This window comes from Uloborus diversus, chromosome 2, assembly GCF_026930045.1.
Source record: "Uloborus diversus isolate 005 chromosome 2, Udiv.v.3.1, whole genome shotgun sequence".
Classification (NCBI taxonomy): domain Eukaryota; kingdom Metazoa; phylum Arthropoda; class Arachnida; order Araneae; family Uloboridae; genus Uloborus; species Uloborus diversus.
Window position 1 is genome coordinate 15934735 of NC_072732.1, and position 23251 is coordinate 15957985.

A 23251-nucleotide genomic window follows, 5' to 3' on the forward strand; every position below is an offset into this window, starting at 1 on the left:
TTTAAAGAAAAAGGTCTTAAAAAAGACAAAAAAAAAAAAAAAAAAGAAGAAGAAAGAAAACTCTCAGACACACCAAAACTCCAAGTTTTACCCTTCAAAACACTTTTATAATCCGTCGCAGTCTTCCTTCCTTTATAAATATTTTTGAACTTACGTCAAAACTTTCCTTCCGAAAGAGGTGTATCTTTTATAGGATAAAGCAAACGGATCCGTCGAGAAGGAGGGAAAACATCTGTTTGTTTCTCAAGACGCAAAAACCATGTGTGTCCTGATAATGCCGAGAGATATATTGAAAACAGAGTTATTCCGGTACGTCTGTGTTACGAGAGCACCGTGACAGGTAAGATAGCGTGCTTTACGTTTTGAAAATTGATGTTTAGCAACTTTAAACGCCACCTTTTAATTGAGCCGAAACATATGCAAATGTTTTCTCAGATATATATTTTCTTTTCCGTTCATAAAGAGAAATTGGGAGAAAGTGGTTCAAAAATGCATGTGAAAAAAAAATCTCCTAGATAACAGGACACCCCTCAATATTTTTAGACTTGTGGATAATAACACACTGGAAGAATTTTAGCTTCCTATTTTTAACTGAAAGAGGATGCTCAACCTCCTGCCCCAAACTTCATACGTATGGGAAGGGGGGGGGGGAGATAAAAAATACATTGAACTGAAAAAAAATGCAACATATTATAATATACACGAGTAATATGCATATAATTGCAATCTCTTATATAATTAAAAACTGAGCGTATCTATGTATGTTCAAGCTTCTTCTCCCAAACGACAGGGAACTGACTATCGAACCAGGTATCGATGGATTCGTAATCTTCCCGTCTTTATGTTTGGCTATTTAACATAATCCTCCGATAATAATTAGCGGAGATATCAATTAAAAACTATTAATCATGACACTTAGATTTCGACATAAAATCCCTAATTTTCGAAGGCTTTCCTCCATTCAATGCTATTATTCAGTGCTTCATCTCAACTTTCCGCAACAATGCTTTTATTAAAATTTGTAGTTGTAGCGTGTAGAAAATAGTTAAATGTGTGTGAAAGATCTGTTGCCATTTTTTTCTCGAATATAACCAAACAAAAAAAAAATTGGTTTTTGTTTTGAGCCTTTTCCTGCGATCGGGGGTTTAAAATGTTTATTTTTTGGTTATTTTCCCGCAGTCTGTTGCAAAATTTCTGATTTTTTTTTTCTTTTTTTGTTCAAGCCTGATTGTTGAACACGCGTCACTAGACATAACTATTATTTTCGAGGTGCACCGTGCAAAGCCGGGCGACGCAGCTAGTATAATAATAATAATCATTTACGAAAAAACAGTTGGGGAAATTAAATGTTTCTAAACTTGCAGCATTTTTAACCCTTAGTAGCCTGATTTACGAAAGTGATTTATTTTTAATATTACTGTGTTTGCTTGAGGGTCTAGATGAAGGGAAAAATAGCTAAAAAAAATCACAACATTTATTTTATAATATTTACAATACACAATATTTTGTATTCAACAAAACTTTTAGTAAAATGTGTTTACTTGTTCACTTTGCCGCGCGAGTAATATGTCATAGATAAAATAAAACAATAATGACATTTGATTTTTTTTTTTAATTTCGTTGGAAAGAATATTATACAACAGTAAAATACGTACAGCCAACCTATAAAAAAAAACTAATAGTAATGTGAACATTCGGTTTAAAAGATTGGTATCAAAAAAGATTGGTATCAAAATTGAAACTCTAGGTTATTAAGGGTTAATACTACGGGTAATGCTAAATTAAGGGGTCATTGAGCACCCTCTTAAAATTTGAGTAAGAAGCTAAAACTTTTACAACATAATACTATTAGTAAGTCTAAAAAAAAATAAGGGCTGTTCTGACTCAAACTAAACGAAAGTTTTTTTGAATTACCCTAGTGTTACTCCACTCTCTCGAGAGCCCTATTATGCCATGCTAAATGTCGTTTTCATCCAAATTAAGTTACAGTCACCAAGTGGTTTTTTTTTTTCGCACATTTCGCCTAAATACAATGTTTCATGGTCATTTGTCAATAGGAAATAACTTTAAAAAAATTCTGAAAAAGTTGCATTTTAATCACAAAAAAAAATGGAAGCACAAAACTTAAAACGGCAATGGGGTGGTTTCCTTCAGTCAAAAGTACAACTTTTAGTCATTGAAATGGATAGAATGAGCAAAAAAATAAAATAATAACATGGGCCCAGAAAATACTTTCATTTTCCAAGCAGTTTTTTTTAATTATTTTTTTAAAATGTCCGATTTTTCAAACAAGACGTGGTTTATGACGTCACAAATGATGCTTTCTGGCGCATCTTTCTACTACGTTTCCACTTATGATAATCAAGCAGCGAATTAAAATTGCACTCTACGCTTGCTCTCAAACATACCGTTGCCAATACACGTGAGTAAAAATGCGAATTAAATATTTAGCTCTGTGAGTGGCAACACAGAATGGCATTTCATCATTTGTGATGTCATCGCCAAGAAATGTAAACAATGAAAGCTCACCGATTTAAGTAATTTTTTTAAAATATTAAACTTAAACAAATTATTTAAAAAATGGTCAGATCCTATGTTTTTGAGCATGCTCTTTCAGAAAAAAATACTTTTGAAATTTTGGAAACGACCCCATTGCTCATTTTCAACACAGCTGTAGATGCGACTTTTGCGCTTAGCCAGGCAGTATTGCTCTTAAGCCGCATTATCAGTCGCAATATGTCAAAATGTATACACGGTTGTTGCATGACTGGGGCATACGATTTGTTTATTATTGTTGCATTAGTTACGAATGTAAGTTTTTTAAGATACGATATTTTTTTACAACTGTACAAGATTGGCGTAATGAAGTGGTAATTTTATATTTAAAAAAAAAAAAAAATACGCATAAGAAAAATTATATCTTCTAGTTTTCTTTATATTTTAAAGAAATGTAATTAAAAAAAAAAAAAAATTTTTTTTTCAAAGAAGCCTTAGTTCAAAACTCTTATTATTTTTATAATTTATTTTATTTTTCCTCTAAATGATTACAGAAGAATAATATATGCATTGAAAATTAACTATACAATTACTGTTATTCCTTTATTCTTTTTCGCTTTTGACAGCAATTAATCAGTTGGCTGCTCCATCCAAACTCACACCACGACATAGCAGCTTGCTTTAATAACCATAATAAATAGGGTTATTAAAATAAATTATGGTTACTAAATAAACTATGTTTCATATTCAATATGTTTACATTGCAAGAATCTCTTTCTAGTTCTACTCATTTTTTATTTGAAGTATGATTAATTTAAAAGAGAAATATAAACAATTGAAACAAAAAAAAATGTTTTAAAAATTGGATGTGCAGCGATAAAAATGTTCTCTTGAAGATTGTTAATTATTTTTTCCTGTACGATTAACAAAATTAATAATCAAAACAATTGTACATTGATCCACTTTTTAGATGTTAAATGATTTTGAAATTCTCCAATTTTTCGTTAACTCCAGGATGATTTCGTAAGACCGAAATACTACAATTAATTATCCTACAGAACTTCTTTACAGAAAGTTGTTTAACCGAAAATTTTAGGCCACATTTTTAAAGATCTGACCAACCGGTCTTATTAATTTTACATTTCATCAATGCCTTTTTACTGCCATTGATTTGTAGAAGTAACACTTTCAGACAACTGTTTTCAGAACGTTTTTCTTATAATTATTCTACATACGCAGGGGAGTCAGAAATTACGCTCCCCCTGTTGACTTGGTTAAAGTTGCGTATGAAAGTCAAAAGAATAGAATGAGATTTTAAAGATAAGATATAACTTTATTTCTTCAAGGAAGTACCAAGTACATTGCGTCATTTGTCAAACCAGTTGGTAAGCTTACAAAAGCCCACCAGAAAAACTAAGCATACGGAAAAAGGATTTATTGGCTAATTTGACTTCAGCATTGCTTCCAAAACGCCTTCCACCGAGATTTTTCTTCGAAGCCGGATACAGGCGGAAGTCACTTAGTGCGAGATCAGGACTGTATGTTGGATGGTGTAGGTGCTCCCAAACAAGAGTTGCTGTATGGTTTTGCAATGCCGTCCACGGGTGTGGTTTCGCCTTTGTCTATCTAATGGTGTATCGGTGTTTTGTGCGTTCACCCCTACATATCGCCTTTCGCCCATCACCGCTCAACGCTTCGTTCGCGTGCAAAGCTTTGATGTTTTCCTTGAATGCTTTTTGAAGTTTATCAAGTGGTATGACAAATGCCTCAACGTGCATAGAACGTATGTTGAAAAATAAAGTTGTGTCGTATCTTTTATGTCTCCTGATATTGTTTGATATTGTGTCACTCGTACACACCCCTGTCCACAGTCACCATAGAAGCTTGCTTTCCGACTTACCCTCAGATAGATAGATAGATAGATAAATAGATAGATATAGCGTGTATTTTATACAGTGCATAATAAAACAAAATGTTACTGCAGCTTTATCGGTGGTTTGAAATAACAACACTAATTTAAAAACTAAACTTTTATTAAAACTTAAAAGAGAATGAAGTTAACGAGGCAGTTGTTCGTTCTAGCCAGTATTGTGGGGGCTGGCGGCTCCCTTCAACTCATGTAATATAACAACATCACATAACATAAAGATACAAGACAACTTGCTTAAATAGGTTGGCGACTCCCTTCAACTCATGTAACATAACAACGTCACATAACATAAAGATACAAGACAACTTGCTTAAATAGGTTGGCGGCTCCCTTCAACTCACGTAACATAACAACATCACATAACACAAAGTTAAAAGACAACTTGCTTAAATAGGTTGGCGGCTCCCTTCAACTCATGTAACATAACAACATCACATAACATAAAGATACAAGACAACTTGCTTAAATAGCTTGGCGGCTCCCTTCAACTCCCGTAACATAACAACATCATATAACACAAAGATAAAAGACAATCTGCTTAAATAGGTGAGGAATACTCCCTTTTACGGCAATTCGTAACACATAAGATTTGCAGCCGGCCACCTTGTACAGTGGTTAGAGAAGTCTGACTGAGATAAGGAAGTCCCGGGTTCGAATCCCGGCTCTCTAGTTTCTCTCTCCTGTCCTTTCTTTGTGTGAATGTGTTGTTATGCTGTGAATGGTTGCCTATCCTATAAATGCGTCGTTATGGCATGTGTGCACTGTGGATGTCGGACTTCACACCAAATTATTTTACAGTAGGAAAAGTGAAGCTGCGCACCATAAATTGCCAGCCTAGCTAGCACAGGACAACAACACTTGCATGTGATTTTTAAATTAATGTATTAAAGGTAAATATAGAGTGTGACTTAATAGAATGAGAAAAGGTTAATTATTGGATTACATTGTCTATTTTGCCTCAGTGGACAATATGCTTATTTACCAATTACCTACAGATTTTTGGTTCCCATAAATAGAAAACGAACTAAAATTAGTGTTAAACATGAACCAAGCAAAACGGCAAAATCTAAAGTATTTTGGATTATATTCAAAAATTAATCAGAGTTTCAAGAGAAATTATATTGACAAATTGATACTGAATTAAAGAAAATAAAAATATTTTTTTAAGCTGATTTCAAGAAGGAAATGCATCGATGGTATGCAAAGTGATTCCCTGGGATTCGTTAAAAATTAACCTTTGAAACACAAATATTAGTTTTCATCGTAAGAACTCTCTTATTTTTCTAGGCTCTGTGAATCGTTTATTTTTAAAGAATAATAATGCGCCGTAAGGATAATTTATTTATGAAATTCTTCTGAGAGCTAAAAAAAAATTAATAAGCAGAACGGCAATTGAATTAGATAAAAGTATGGCTGGTAAGTTTTAATATTTTTACAGCTCGTTCAGAGCAGTTCAGACATCTCATAAGGTCAGAGAGTGACGTAAGTCAGAAAAAAAATTAAAGTGTGATTACGATAAAATTTTGGGGTAGGAGGGATATGGTTTGCTGCAGTCCTTTTCTATGGTCCAAAATGGAACATTTCTGATTTTCGGGAAGGGGGGGGGGGGGAGTTGGCTGATGGGGTAAAATGGAGTTGTATTGGAAAATTTTAAGATATTTAGTTAATTTCTTGTTTCGAAGCATATCAATATTATGGCAACTATTTTTACTTCTTTTTACAAAAAAGGAAGTATTGTATTCGCAAAAAAATTTTCACTCAAAAATCGACCTTAATTTTCATTTTTCACACCCCCGAATGAATGTTGAGTTTTTTTCAACCCGCCCACACGTGGATATGTGCCTAGGAACGTACAGACACCCGAAATATCCATTTTAACGATCTCCGAGTTAATTACAACCAGTTTTCTCGTGACGTCTGTATGTACGTATGTATGTCGCATAACTCAAGAACGGAATGTCCTAGAAAGTTGAAATTTGGTACGTAGACTCCTAGTATGGTCTAGTTGTGCACCTTTCTTTTTGGTTGCATTCGGGTGCTCCAAATGTTTTTTTCCCCTTTTTGGGAGGAAATCATTGTTAATTTCGATGAAATTCGATAAGTTGTGTTATAATTTGGCGGACAGTTGGCGATATATCGCCAATATTTTCGTCGCTAAGTTTTGTCGCCAACTTGGTGACAAATTTGGCAATTTTTTTAATTTATTTTTTTATATTTGTCTGTTTATTTGTTTATTTTTAAATCTGGTTCCAATTTGGCCACTGTTGGTGATATTTAGGGAGTAAACAATTGAATCACATTAAATCTGCAATAATGAGAGAAATAACATTTAATTAGTTTAAAAGGAAGTCATGTGATGCAAACATCAGCTCATTATTTTGGTTTTAGAAACTGTATATAATTTAAATGTCTGCACATTGTTTGTCTATGATCATTGCATATGGTATGTAAGAGGAAGCTGCTGATGAACTTTTCAACGAAACCATTATGAACTGGTAAAAACTACCAATTTTAGTATATATTTCTAGTAGAACATCTAAAGAACAGAGCTGTTTAAAACATTTAAAAAAAAAAGTTTAAAATTATTTTCATTGCGTCTTTCCTGAGATGGGGTGATTTTGGTGCATGATTAGGCCTGACAAAATGTTGTATGATACTGTTACAAATTCTGTAAACAGTAATTATTTTTGTGATTACTTTGTCGTAATCTAGCTAAATTTGGCGTTTATTAAATTATCTTTCATCTAAAATTATTGTAGCAACATAACCTGGAAATAGTTTCTTGTAATGAATATACAGCCCCTGTACATTCGGCTAAAGTATACGGTCCCCTCATTTCTGAATGATAAAATTTGTGAATGGAAAAAAATAAGATAGAGGTAGAACGGTCTACGGTTTTCTGGAATATTTGAGAGTTCTCGTTCGATGTCTATAAATAACCGTGCCGCATGATAAAAAGTCAGTCTCGATTGAGTAGTTGTACTGAGAGTGTATTAGCTCTGTTTATTGCGAGGCATTTCGCTGTGTTGTTTTGCGTATTTGAATGTAAATACGTGTGTAACCGTTGAATTTACGGTGTTGAGTGATATTTGCTTAATTGCTGATGACTAATTTAGCAGTTGTTGACGATTTTTCCTGTACATAGTGTAAACGAGCTGATGTGTGCATCACATGACTTCCTTTTACACCAATTTAATGCTATTTCCCTATTATTGCAATTTTAATGGGATTCTCTCTCTAACTCTTTAAATATCACTAGCAATGGCCACATTGAAAGCAGATTAAAAAAAAAAAAAAAATCGCCAAATTTTTCGCCAAGTTGGCGACAAAACTTGGCAACCAAAAGACTGGCGATATATCGCCAAGTGACCGCCAAATTATAACACCACTTGAGTTTGCATCGAAATTAACAATGATTTCCCCCCAAAAAGGTGCAAAAGACCCCCTTAGGAACATCCGAAAGCAACCAAAAGGGGAGGTGCACAACTAGACCCCACTACGAGTCTATGTACCAAATTTCAACTTTCTAGGACATACCATTTTTGAGTTATGCGAGATACATACGCACATACGCACATACGCACATACATACAGACGTCACGAGAAAAGTCGTTGTAATTACCTCGGTGATGGTCAAAATGGATATTTCGCGTGTCTATACATTCTTAGGCACTTTTCCGCATGTGGTCGAATCGAAAAAAAAACTCAACATTCATTTGGGGGTGAGCAAAATGGAAATTAAGGGCGATTTTTGAGTGAAAATTTTTTCGCGAATACAATACTTCCTTTTTTGTAAAAGGAAGTAATAAAGCTCCTGTGTTTTTATCAAGACCTGTGTCGTCCTTTCCAGAAAGTTGGAAGTCGCACCGGATCCGTAACAATACTGTTAAAAATTTCGTTAGATGTTAGTTTTATGTTCAGGCGGGCTTAAATTGCTGTAATCTTTCTAAATTTGCAATGTTTACACATTTTTGCTGGAATATGCTCTCATTTTTGAGCGAACCCCGCACTTTACCTCACCGTAGGGTAAAATGGGAGTATCAAAAAATTTTTTGAAAAAAAAAAAAAATAGAACCGACTTCAAAATTGCTCTAAAAAGTGAAAAATAATTTTATTCTTTAAACACCATCGATAATACTTTTAAACATAATTTTTGAAGTTGGCGCAAAAACGATCGATAAAATCATTCACAGCCATAACTCAACTACAAGTATAAATTTAACCAGGTCCAGTTTCTTCACTACCACATGCATTACGCATTGATGACAGCATATTTGAGTAACGATACAAATGTTTCGTTCCTAACTTTGGATGACTTTTTGATAAAAATATGAACGAAGCATGGTTACAATGGATTTTACTTTTTGTTTTTGCGCCAACTTCAAAAATTATGTTTAAAAGTATTATCGATGGTGTTTAAAGAATAAAATTATTTTTTCACTTTTTAGAGCAATTTTGAAGTCGGTTGTATTTTTTTTTTCAAAAATTTTTTTATTTCATTCTTTTTAGTGTAAATGTTGATATTTCAGTAAAAGTAAGAAGTTACCTTGTTAGAAGTTCGGCTCTATATCACTGTATTGCTTTAGAAAAGCCTTTATTCAAAATTTTCATTACAATTACTATTAATGTTACTGTTATATGGCACCGAACTTTTATAACAATGAGTTTCATATTGTCGCGTAGATGAAGATAGCGAAGACAATGTGAAAGCCAAATGAAGCGAATACTCGTTAGTCTCAACTCGAGATCTTTATTCAGAATCACGAATGAACGTTACATCTCCTTATAAACAACTTGAGAAAGTGCTGGAACTTTCCAGACTTGGAAAGATACAGAAATTAATAGAACATTCGAGAAAATACGGGAAACAGTAGAAACGAAATTTTAGTAAAATTCACTGTGTCCTAGTCGGGATTTGAACCCGGGTCGCTCGTGTTGGAGGCGAGAATTCAACCACGGAGCCATCGTTATCCACGGATGAAAAGTGCGAACTTCGCTACAATATCATTTAATAGGGAAATTGCATAAAATTTACTGTTTTTGCCCATAACTTTTTTTCTAAAGAACAAATACGGTCAAACAAAGTAATGGGACCTAAGTTGAGCCATCCCCTATCCATTAAAAAAAGAATTTTCAAAATCGGTTCACTAGGTGAGACGCTATGAGTGGACAAACAAAAAAAAAAACCTACATACGGTATGAACTGATAACCGCCTCCTTTTTGAAGTCGGTTAAAAATAGGCTCTTCCAATTGTATCACTAAGGGAAAACACTCAAATGAAATTAAATGGTTGTGTTTGATGCTTACTCTATATGAATAGAATGTATGAAATGTGTAACATTAGTCTCATTAAAATTAATTTATTTATCTGATTTTATGGGTTTCTATAAAACGTAATTTTACCCCCCACCCATGTACCTTACCCTACCCTATTTATCTCATTCTTAGGGGGGGGGAATTCAAATTTTCGATTATTTCTTACGAAAATAGTATTTTGTACATAATGTCCATCTGAAATAGAAAAGACCGAAAATTAGAGCATTTTAAAACCCGCTTGGTTTTTTATGCAAAAGTATTAACGGTTACTGTTTTCATCGAAAAATTATTCAAAATTAACGCTTTGATATTATCTACCGCGACAAAAATTTCATATTGTGCTTTATAAATTGATAAATATTAACAATGTTTTGCATTTTGGAGCACGTATGTGAATAAATCGTTTTAAAAATGCTGCGTGAAAATCTTTTTTATTAAAAACAGATATTTGAATTCGTTTGAAATCAAAAATTTACAGTCAAGTTGTTGTCAGTGGAAAATGTCAAAATTAATTATATTGAAGGAATAAAATTCACGTTTAGCGAATATGCATTGAAATAATTTCTTCCGCAGATTAATTATTAATTCATAAACAAATTGAAAGTGAAACCATCGTACATTCTGTTTCATTTAATATTCAAATACTGATTATAAGCCACTGCGAAATTTTGCAAAATTTTAAATCTGCTGCATTTACAATAAAATGCATATAATTAAATTTGAAATTCTTAAATGCGTCACGTAGATACACAAGACCCAAACAATGAGCATTGGTTAGAAAAATAATAATCAGTTAACATTCCTTATTTAAAGTTTACATTGAGTTATTAGGACAGCAGAATTTGCAATGAGGAATTAAAATACAATTGTTATGGTAAAGGATTTCTGCCTATGCTAAAGGACATAAAATTTTTTAATCTTTAATTTTCGAGTAGTCTTATGAATAGAATTTAAGTAATAATTAATAACTTCACTAGAGATGAAAGAGAATCATTATACAATTTGTAATGACTGAAAGTAAGACCGCTATTTCAGAATTAATGAGACATGCAGATAAATGCTTTGCAATTTCGAACTAGATTAAAGACAACAAAGATTTTTTTTTTTTTTTACTGTTAATAAAGGTTTTTGTGTTTACTGTTAATAAAGGTTTACAGTTAAAATCAGGGTGTCGGAAGCAGAGTCGGAGAGTTGGAGCCTCACTGATTTTGGGATAAAGGAGTCGGAGTCGATTATCCCCCCCCCCCCCGAGTCTGAAACTCAGCCAGGGCTGCGGATTCAGAGTCTGAAATATTTTAAAGTAAAGGACGCAGGGAGTCGGAGTCGCCCTGATTTCGGAGTAAAGGAGTCAAAGTCCGGAATCGAAGACTTTAAAATTTCAAGAGTCGAACTCGGTTACTTTCCCTCCGAGTCCGCATTTTTGCCAGGGCTGCGGAGTCAGAGTCGGAAAGATTTTCGAACAAAGGCGTCGGATTTGCACTGATTTTGGAATAAAGGAGTCGGAATCAGCTATTTTCCCGCCGATTCCGCATTTTTGCCAGGGCTGCGGGTTTAGAGTTGGAAGCGAAATATGTTTGGGTTAAAAGTCAGAGTCGGAGTCAAATGCTCAAAAATTCCGGTAGTTGACGTCAGTTATTTTCCCGCCGATTCCTCAACTCTACCAGGGCTGCGGATTCAGAGTTTGAGGCGAAAACTGTTTTGGGTTAAAAGGTCGGAGTCGGAGTCAAATGCTCCAAAAGTCCCAGCATGCGAAACCGGTTATTTTCCCTCCGAATCCGCAGCCCTGACTTGGAGTGTTTTAAAGCAGTTACAAATTTTAACCAAGCTTTTATTGTCATGTAAGTGAAGTAAATGAAAGTGCAGATAAATTGTAGGATTCGTCCTCAAATTAAAACTAATGCTTTCAAACTACAGACAGCTCCTTGAAGGAACTAAAAACTAGCTACACCCTTGTTAAGAACCATCAGGCCAGAGTAGAGGCATCAGAGCTTTCAGTAGTAAATTCTAATAGAATCTGAAATTTCCTTCGCAGTGGTAGCTAAATTTATATTTAACACACCATTGATGGGTCCACAGAAATATTGTTGTTACTTCCCGCCGTAAAGTGAAAGTAAACGAGAGAATCATCAGTCGCTCCATGTTTGCGGGCCCCTCGCGCTTATTAAATGTTAAATAACCTACCAGGGTGAAGGTAATTTCTACTTCTAATGTGAGTGTACTTATCTCCAGCTTTGAAATTACTATCACTGACAGATGATCCTTAACACTAGAAAGACGGAGGGGCCTGTGTGGCCCTTCACATAGTTTGTTGTTTAATAACTCGGATAATGTCTAACGGAACGTAATGTAACTTCCTGACTTTTCATTATAGGACATTATTTGAATGCTTGTTTCATCATTTTATCATACGCCTCATAGTACTGTAAATATTGATCCTTATACCTAGAAAGACGGGAGGAGCCACAGTGGCCCCGAAGCTTTTTTACAATTAAAAAAATTTTTTTTTTCCTTTCTCCTAATTGTTCTAGCATAAAAAAGGCCATTCTCTCTAGCTTAACCTGTAACTTTCGCTTTATACAGCCAGTTGAATATTCAAATGCTATAAACAGTATTATTGACTGCTTACCAGCCTAATGGTAGCCATTGCTCTTGAAAAGAAAAACTGATCCAAGCTTTTGGCTAGTATAGAGAGAAACACTACAAATAATTGCATACTAAGTTTTTATTTAGTCAAGAAAGAAGGTGCATTGGGCATGTGGACACACTCAGGAAGAATTTTTAAAATAATTCACCCCAAAACTGGGTAGGGGCCACACTGGCCCCTTCAGTCTTTCTAGGTATACAGAAAATGTCAGTCGTTCTAGGGTTAAAATAGATGAAACTGCAATTTCTAGATGCCAAAACGAACTGTTTAGTACTTGCTTGCCTTTTTTCCTAACCTCCAGCTAACTGGCAAAACTAACAGCTTATACAGCGCACTTACATTTTTGTTTCAGTTTTATTACTTTCTTCTATATCTAATACATAGAAGAAAGTATTGGATTCGTGCAAATTTTCGAATTTCGAATTTTGACGGATTCGAACGTTTTGAGGTGTGCTGAGTCCATTTCGACTATTTTTGGAAAATGTCTGTCTGTCTGTGTGTGTGTATGTGTGTGTATGTATGTGTGTGTGTATGTGTGTGTATGTATGTGTGTGTGTATGTGTGTGTGTGTGTGTCACGTCTGTGTGTGACCAGTTTTTTGTGGCCGCTCTACAGCAAAAACTACCGCATGAAATCGAACGAAATTTGGTACACATATGTGCCCCTATGTGAACTTGTGCCCATTGGTTTTTGGCGCGAATTCCTCCAAGGGGGGTGGAGCAATGGGACGTTTTTTGAGTTACGCGTGCTTGCTATTCCTCAGGAAGTAACTGGCGGAATCAGACAAAATTTGGTCCATATGTTGCCATTAACAGGAACAGGTGCTGATTCAATTTTGGTGTCAATAACTCAAACGGGGGTTGAGCTATAGAACGTTTTTTGTCGTCAATTGTGACTGCTGTATCTCAAGAAATAATGAACAGAATGAAAGAAAAATTTATCGGCAAGTAGTCCTTAGTGGGTATAAGAGCTGATTTTATTTTGGTGTCAACAGCTAAAAAGGGGGGTAGCGCAATCGCCCGTTCTTTTTTTCCATTTTGAGTACCCTATCTCAAGAAGTAATGCTACGTTCTGGTTGAAATTTGGAATATATGTGAATCCATATGTAAACAGGCTTTGGTTCAATTTTGACGCCAATCGCTCCAAGAGGTGTTGATTTTTTTTTTTTTTTGAATAAAAATAGCTTTATTAATGCAACAATAAGAAAGATAAATCGTAATAGATTGTCGTCTGCGTATTTCTCGTGATTTTAATTGAATGGAAATGATCGGAAATATTATCTCAATGATTTAAAATTATTAACTGTTGCCATCTTATGTTTGTTAACAAATAAAATATTTGTAATTAATTCAAGCAAGGCTTTTAAAATAACTTTCAATTTTCGCTCTTTGCTTTGCTTTTGCAATAATTCAGGCATTGGGATGGTCGTCAAGTTTTTGCATGTGTAATTTTGTTTTTGTTGGGAATATTGCTTCCTCGTCAAGCATGGGGAGGGATCAGAAAAAAAAAGAAAAATATAGAAGAAAGTTTCGTGATGGCCACAACATACTAGTTTTTCATTCGTTTTACTTTTCATTTTGCATATATTTTCAATTATATCTAAGAAATGTGACTATCGCGACATTTCCAAATAGTTAATTTCAGAGTTTCCCAGGGAAGTCTTTTTTTTTTTCTTTTCAGCTTTAGTGAATGAGAAAGAGTAACATAGAATTACCAAAATACATTTGCATGTATTTGTTTTGGGTTCAAAGAAACTCTTTATTCAAAAACGAAAAAGATTGTAAGTTTCCGGTACAGAAGCAGCAGTTAGAAATGAAGATCAGGACTGCTGCTTGCTGCCGCAATTTAAACTGTTGAAAGAATGGGTGTTTTCATGGGAAACACGTGTATGCAATGCATTTCTAACTTTTATACACAAGAGTACTTTTAATTCTAAAGAATGGGTGATATTTATTTGTTAATGTATTTTCCCGCTTTAGAATTCAATTAATAGATCTTCATTTTACAGCAACATGAAGCTTCTACTGGTACTTTGCTTACTTGGATTGGCAGCAGCAGATCTTTTGCAAGGTAATTTTCCTTTTTTTGTCTCACATGAAACAAGGTGTAATATCATAATCTTAAGCAGAAATTTTTCCATTTACTTAAACTGAATAAAGTACTTAGCCTTAAAAATGAATCAATACTAAAAGAAAGATCATGCTACTAGGGTGATTCGCCAGTAGTTGACCACAAGCCAGTAGTTGACCACTCGAGCACTACTACACTCATTTTGTACAGACATGTACAAAACGAGAATAAATAAGTAGATATTTTCAATTTGATTGCTTTAACTAATTTCTATCATCCCGTGAAATACTCGGTTATAGTTTATAGTTATAACTCAAGCTTTAATTGGAGGTTAGAACGGTACACTTACAAAAAGATCTGGAAAATTTCAAGAATGTTATAAAATATTACGTTTATAATTGATATTTTAAAGTGATATTTTATTATTTAGTCATTATTCTAGCTTCTATGTTCTCTAGATTCGACTCACATAGTAATATCGTCATATCTGTTTGGAGTTATGGGCTTGGCGGAAATTAAAGAAATATCGCTAAGTTAGCATAATTTTAAGCGACTGTTTTCGCGCCCAGTTTGGCGAGTAAATATTAAATGTCGCCAAGTTTGGTGACATTTGCTGATTTTTTGAGGTTTTTGTGTCGTTTTTGCATGCAACCATCATGATCAGGGTCATGTGACGTCTAATGACGTCATTGACGCAACATACAATCAGAGAGGACCTTTACGTGAACATTACATGCAGACATGCATACAGTCGGGTTTTAATAGAAAAGATTTTAGTTGTTGCTGTGTTTTAAAAAGTGATTAACTACTGGCAGACACTGGTAAATTACTGGAAGTCAGTGGTCAACTACTGGCGTAATCTCGCTTCTTAACTACCATTGAACATAATTTGAAAAATAGTAAACAAAACAGAAAAAACGACTAGCAATCGTTCATCCTAATAGTGTCATGCGAAGTAACCTTTAGCAAATGTTTCTAAGTGTACAAGTGATTTCCTTTATCAGTACTACTTATCCGCATTTTAAGCTTGAACTAACCTGTCAGAACTGTCGAAACTAAGTCAGTAATAATATTATTACAAATTCTGCAAATAGTAATTATTTTTGTGATTAATTTGTTTAATCTAGCTAAATTTGGCGTTTATTCCATTATCTTTCATCTAAAACGATCTTAGTAACGTAACCTGTAAATAGTTTCTTGTAATAAATATACAACCCCCTTACATTCGAATGAAATATATGGTCCCTCCATTTCTGAAAGATAAGATTTGTGAATGGAATAAAAAGAAAATATTAGAAATTCGTAGTGCTTTGTGGGATTTTCTAAATATTTCTTCGCTATAAAACGCCAGGCGTCTTGTGAATGGAGAAGTCAGTTAGTTTGTTTTCTAACTGTGGAGTCGCGTTTCCAGCGTTCCACTGGAAGTGTGTTTGTGCCTTTGCGCTGTGTTTTTGCTTATTTTGATGTGAATACGTGTGTGACCGTTGAGTTAACGGTGTTAATTGATATTTTCCTAATTGCTATGGTTAATTTAGCAGTTGCTAAGGTTATTTCTTGTACATAATTGTAAATAAATCTCCAGTGTTTTTCTCAAGAACTGTGTCTTCATTTTAAAAAAGTTTGAAGTTGCATCACGAACTCTTAAGAATATTAATAATAACTCATTGCAAAAAAATATTTTTTGGGAGATTTTGAAAGTATTTCGAAGGCAATTTTAGCATCACTGCATTTCTAAACTCATAGCCGTTGGAAACAAGGTAATATTCCCATTCGTATGCCGCCTGTCCGCCATGCAAATTTTTTCTATTAAATAAATTTGGTTTGGCGTCTACGTCAACATGCTAAAGACTTTTTTTACTTCTAAATCGACGAAGAAAGACATTGAGAGCAATTCGCAGTGGCGGTTCAAGTTATAAAACTTGAATGAGATATGATTAAAGTGAAAAACAACGTAAATAAAGCACAGCTATTTCAAGGCTACAATGGAGCCTCTTCATCAGTGCAGAAAGCTCACCAACACAACCAAAAGTTGCGAGAGAACTGAGCCAGTTCTCTCCAATATCTGTGCTTTATTTACGTTGTTATTCACTTTCATCATATTGTAGCACAAAGCTTATATGATAATTTTTCATATATATATATTGGATGAAATAGTTGTTCTTTCCTTCGATCTTTTTCAGTGCTACTCGTGGGTAGGTGGACGTAAGTGCGTTTTTCTAATGAAATGTCGGAACGACAAGTTTTTCGTTTCTTTGAGTTGAAAAGGTGGTTTTATGATTTTAGTTTAAATAAATGTTTATCAATGTTATATTGACAAGTTTTATTGTATACTAGAAAGTCGCCCGTCAAGGAATGACGGGTGAAAATTGCTTCTACATTTGAATGAAGCCATTGCCTTTTTGGTGATATTTTGATAGTTGAAACTGTAACCCTAACTCCAGAGGATTAACTCTAAAGTCCACTAGATACAGTGGCTCCCAAAAGTGTTCGTACACCTACGACTCAATAAAACAGGCCCCTATCCATTGGTTAAAATTAATATTTTGGAATAGGTATTAAATTATAAGATCTATGATCTATTTTTAACAAAACTACATGAAAAATTTTAATAAAATACTAAACTGATTGTTTTTAAATATATAAAACCAAAAAGTGCCGTAAATTTTATCTCACAAAAAGTTTTCGTACACTTAAAAAAAATGTCTATATATTATTGAGTAATCTAACTGTTTATAATTTAGTAGAATATCATTCACACAACATCCACAACAACATTTGAACTTCTGCGAAAAGATTTCAATGTTTTTTTCCTTCTTTCCTTTTTTTTTTTTTTTGTGGTGTGTGCAATTTCTGAGTGAGTTTTCAACCACACTTCAAGGTCTTACTGTTTCTAGCTCTCTTTTCGTTTTCAAAGCCGTATTTTCGTAATCTAGCCAACAAGTATCTCTAAATATGTTACATTAAATTTAAATCTGGCGATTGAGGAGATATTTCTAAGCTTATAAAGACATTTTTTGAAGCACCAAGCGCAAACGTTGAAAACCGTGTGCTTTTTATCGTAATTTTGATAAAAAACAAAATTGTTTCCGATAACCAAATTTTGGGCTAATAGTTTAAAATTGTTTTTAAAAATATTTAAATGAACAGCGTTATTCATTATTTCATCAAAAAATTCCTAACTGCCAAGTTCTGATGCGGATATGCACCCTCAGACAAAAACACCTTCACCGTCCTGATTAACTGATCTTAAGATAAAGTTCCTCTTTTTTTCTTCTATTTACAATTATACAACAATTTAACCAAAAAAGTAAAATTTATTTTCGTGTGTAAATAAGACGTTATTTCAAAACGTTTTGAGCTTATTTATCATTCATTTTGCGACAAAAAGCGTAAGCTTTCTGTTTTTCCTACGGACAAGAAAATTTATGCGGGAAGAGGTCCCATTTATCCAGTTAACCAGAGAACTTAGAGAACAATTTTTGGTGAAAATTAAACGTAAAATGTTTCATTAAATTCTGCAGAAACTTTTACAGCACTCAATGTGTATTTTTCATAAATTTTTAACAGTATATCTCCGATCACGCTTTGTTCCCTTTGTCGGTTGACTTTTTCTTACCTTGTTCTCGATCCGATTCTTCTCTTTAAAGCATTTTATCAAGCACTTCACTATATAATGGTATAAATTAACTAGTTTAGAGACATTTCAAACCAATTTACCGCTACTGTGAGGAAAAGAAAATCAAATTTCGAATGGTGTTTGTAGCTTTTTACGAATAACAGCCCTTTTAAAATAATAAGCAGAATATTAGGGAATAAATAATTAAAAAATTAAATCCAAATGACTTTACAGTTTCAACACAATGCAAAAACAATAATAATAATAATAAAAAAACAACATATTATGATTTTAACCATGAATTTATGTGAAAATATTTCAGTGTACGATGACTTTTGTGGCGTATTTTTTCTCTGTCTCTTCGTTTTTTGACAAATTTCAAAAATAAAATCAGGCAATGTTTCGAAAAAAAAAAAAAAAAGAGATTTATTTAGAATGGCAAGAAATATTAGGATTGATGCGGAAAAAAAAATTAGACTTCATATCCGAATTCAGTTTTGCATTATTTTGGTTTTACTGCAAAATTTCAAGGTGTACGAACACTTTTGGGAGCCACTGTAGCGTTCATTGTTGATCGTTTTTTCGTTCCTTCATTCCCCTGAAATAACACAGTCTTATCGGTAAAACAGTTAAGTTTTTGTATCGAGTTCAGCCTTGTCACGATAAAGCCTTTCCCTGCATGTTAAAGTCTACCAAATCGTTTTATCAAATTATCATGCCGTGGCGCGAGTTTCATTGTTGAAACTCGCGGGTTACTCGAACATCGGCTATTATTTCTTCGAGGACTTAAGCATCAGAGTTCAGTTCATATTTCACACTAGTGGTACCCGCACGGCTTTGCCCGTAGTAGAAAAATTAAAAGGGCTTTTGATTCGCCTGTATATTTACAAATAATGAATGGTGAATTTTTTCGCCAATTGGCTTGTTCCCATGTTACGGTTTCACGTTATGATAATTTCGTATCTCGCCAATTGGCTTGTGCCCATGTTACGGTTACACGTTATGATAATTTCATAATTTACTCGTCCGTCCTATGATAATTTTGTTCTTAAAATTGGAATAGAAAAAGAACTGCATCGAATTTTCGAAAAATCGCTTCGAGGTGCACACCCCCATGCTACAAACTAACTTTGTGCCAAATTTCATAAAAATCGGCCCAACGGTCTAAGCGCTATTTTGCGTCACAGATATCCAGAGATCCTGACATCCTACGGACATCCTTCAGACATCCTCCGGACAGAGAGACTTTCAGCTTTATTATTAGTAAAGATGATTATATTCTGCCATGGAAATTTCCAGCAATAATTATCAGTGTACTACTGAAGAGAATCATGTGACAAAGGGATGAGAGAGGTGAAGTTGAAGCGTAGCACTTTGTGATAAAGGGGAGAAGGTTTCAAAAATGATGAAAAAAAGTGTGGCATCTTTTGTGGACAGTTTCTTCTCTCTATTTTTAGTGAAAAAAATATAAATGTTTGAAGATTTGTTCAAACGTATGGGGCATTTCATAGCCAAATGCTGATCCTCGTATGATCCTAACAGTTATTTTTGTATACAGTCGACTCCCGCTACAACGCGATTCGACTTACGCGAAATGACTATAACGCGAGATTTCCCGAGTAACGAATTTTAGGGCGAACGCGAATTCCTCGACCGCAATACGAATTTTTTTGGAAGGAAGTATCGGTTTCGTTATTGAGTACTAAATATTGATTTCATGAATATATTTTCCCCCCATATTGCCACTGATAGCGGAATTTCCCTTCACCATACTAGTCATCGTTTTGTTAGTGCATCAAGTAACCACTCGGCGTCTTTCTTTCTTTTTTCTGTCTAAATAATAAGGTTGATGAAGTAAAATGGCACCTTAGTGCACTGCTTCATCTAAAGTTTGTAAAGATGGGAAGAAAAAAAAAGTTTCTGACAAAAAAAATAATAATAAAGTTCAAGATATTCGATATGCTTGAACAACTAAAAGTACGTCGACGGTAGCACGACAATAAGAATAAGTGATGTACGTACCTTACGTACGTAGTTTTATTTTATGTCTTTCCCTGCCATTGATCATTGTGCATCTTAACAGTTTTTTATGTTGAATGAAACAGCTTTTTTATTATTTTTTTTAAAGTACGGTAAAAGTACAGTTTTTAATTATAAGAAATGTTAATGTATAGTTGAGGAATACTTTAAAGCCGTTTGAGAGATGTATATAAGTGTATAAAAGAATTTGGTATGTTTCGAAAAAACTCGTATTCATACCCTTTTCTACAACGGGAAATTTCGACTTACGCGAGGAGTCTTGGAACGCATCCCTCGCGTAAGTCGGGACTCGACTGTACTTACGTTATTTATCTTATTTTATTTTATTACTATTGCTATTATTACTACTATTATATTGATAGACAATCTCCCGTCAGTGTATGACGGGTGAAAATTGCATCTACACTTGAGTGAAGCAATCGCCTGTTTGATGATATTTTGATAGTTGAAATTTTAACCCTAACTCCAGTAGATTAACCCTAAACTCCAGTAGATAGCGTTCATTGTTGACCACTTTTTTGTTTCTTTATTCTCCTAAAATGACAGTCCTACCAGTAAAACACTTAAGTTACCGAATCCAGTTCAGCCTTGTCTCAATAAAGCCTTTCCCTGCATGTCAAACATTACCAAAAAAATTATTATCAAATTATCATGCTATGGCGCGAGTTATTAAATTCATTTTTGCGATTACTATCATTATTACTAACATTATATTATTATTATTACTACAGTAAACCCCCCCCCCCCCCCAACGGACACCCCTCAAAGGCGAACAATTTTTAATTCCCACCTCTGTATTGCGGACAAAAAAATTTGAAACGTCAGTGTCTGCATTAGAGGGATTTTACTGTATTGCTATTACTATATTACTATTATATTATTATTATAATTATATTATTATAATCCTTATTATTTTATTATTATCCCTAATGTTAATATTATTACTATTAGAATTGTTACTTTAACTATTACTATAATTGTTATTAATATTATAATTTTTTTCTTATAATTTTGCATTTTTTTTTAAAACCTAGATGCTGCTCCTGCCATTGATGAATCTGTGTCAGCATTCATGAAAGGTGCTGTTAAAGCTGGAAGTCTATCAAAAGCACTGGGTGTAGAAGATCCAACTGTTGACAAGTAAGTAAGATCGTTAAACAGCTACATACCACCCAAGAACCGGGGCTAAAGACATAATTGCTATCAAATGCCTAATACAGTCGAACCTCCGTATATCGAACTTCCACATTACGAAATTTTCCATACATCGAAGTCCCAGCGAATTTCCATGTCTATTACATATAAAAATTGTTTCTATGTATCGAAAAAATATGTATCGAATCAAAATGTTTTTTCGAGACATTTGTCGTTTTTTTTTTCTACTTCAGACTGTTTGTCAAATGAAAAAAGAAGGTTAGGGGAGAAAATTGTGTTATGACAAAACAATGCTACGTATTATAATATACACTAGCAATATGCATATACATTGCATTAAAATAATCTATATATATAAAAATGGATGTTTGTCTGTATGTCATCCATGAACTCAAAAACTACCCGGCAGATTTGGCTGAAACTTTCACCGTTTGTTATTTTTGGTAGTAGGAATGTTTATAGATCAGTTCGAAAAAAATCCGATCGATAGTTCCTTTTTTATTCTAATTTAAGTCACAATCCATTGGATAAATACGAATAAAATGATCGGCTGCAGAAATTAATTCGCGTGAAAGATCTCATTGATAAGAAGTTAGCTGTTGCCATTTTTCTTGAGTTTGAACAAATAAATTCTTTCTTTATTGTTTTATGGCTTTTCATGCAACGGGGGGATTTAAAACTTTTTCTATTTGATATTTTTAGCGATGGATTGATCTTGCAAACTGCGTGAGTACAAAATTTGAGTATAGTCACGGCTTCACTTGATACCTGGACCGATTATTATGAACATTGCTATATATATATATATATATATATATATATATATATATATATATATATATATATATATATATATATATATATATATATTGTTCCACGGAGAAGGTGCATAATATGCTCATTGAAGCCACTCGCCACCAGATGGCACTGCAGAGTAGCAACTTCTGCCCGTTCAACCGATTGTCATGAAAATCAGTATAATGATGTATTTTTTTGTTGACGTAGCAACGCGCGTCGGGTACAGCTAGTTATTTACAAAAAAACAGCTGGGGAAATTAATTGTTTCTAAATTTGTGGCATTTTGTATGCTACAGCTAGTGCTAAATTAAGGGGTCATTGAGTAGCCTCTTTAAATTTGAGTAAGAAGTTAAAAACTTTTACAGCATAATACTATTAGTAAGTCTAAAAGAAATAGGGGTTGTCCTGGACTCTAGCTGAAAAAAAGGTTTTTTGAGCCACCTTAAAAAATGTGATGGGAACATCACAGATTATGGTTGGCCAAAATTAGCTTTAATTTTAATGTGAGATTCTTATGATAAACTAGCTGCGTGTTGCCCGGCTTTGCCCGGTCTACCTTGAAAATAAAAATTGTGTCAAGTGACGTATATTCAACAATCAGGCGTAAAAAATAAATAAAAAGAACATCATGATTTCCTTTCCAAACAATGACGACAGATATTAAAATACTTTTTAGAAATTAAATCCAGAAAGATGGATTTAAAATGCGTAACCATGGAAACACAAAATAAAATAAGTTTAAGGAATTAAAATGCGGAAGAAAATGGTTCACAATTTGAATGGAATCGAGATTTCTTAAACTTGATTTCAAAAGGCTAGTAACTTTTTTTCCTTTCGAGATAAAAGCTTATTTTTTCGACCATAGGTCGAGTTAGATCTGGAGTAAAAAAGGTCGCTTTTTCCAAAGGCGTCAAAAAGAAAGCTGTGGGAAAATTCCTTCACTTTTTATTGATTTATTTAATGAAGAAAGTAGTGGCTAAATTTCAGCTAAGCCTAAAAAAATTCGAGATAAAAACGCAAATAACTCCCGCCGTAATAAAGTTAGAGCATTGAAACAAATTGCGTAGAACGCGAAAAATTCTACCCTTTCTAACGATATGTAATATTAATATGTGCAAGTAATTTTTCACCCCCATATTTAAGAATTTATGTGAAAATCGGATGTAAATTGGAATAAATAACGAA

General features: G+C 33.7%; 1 protein-coding gene across 1 annotated transcript in view; it reads left to right on the top strand.

The window, feature by feature from the left end:
* The first annotated feature begins 295 nt into the window (after nucleotides 1-295).
* The window catches only part of LOC129216982 (uncharacterized), a 52267-nt gene continuing 29311 nt past the window's right edge, over nucleotides 296-23251 (top strand). The window contains exons 1-3 of the mRNA XM_054851206.1: nucleotides 296-340; nucleotides 14396-14457; nucleotides 21148-21253. Coding sequence (XP_054707181.1) covers nucleotides 14400-14457; nucleotides 21148-21253 — 164 coding nt within the window. The 5' untranslated portion in view covers nucleotides 296-340; nucleotides 14396-14399. The remainder of the gene's footprint in view (nucleotides 341-14395; nucleotides 14458-21147; nucleotides 21254-23251) is intronic.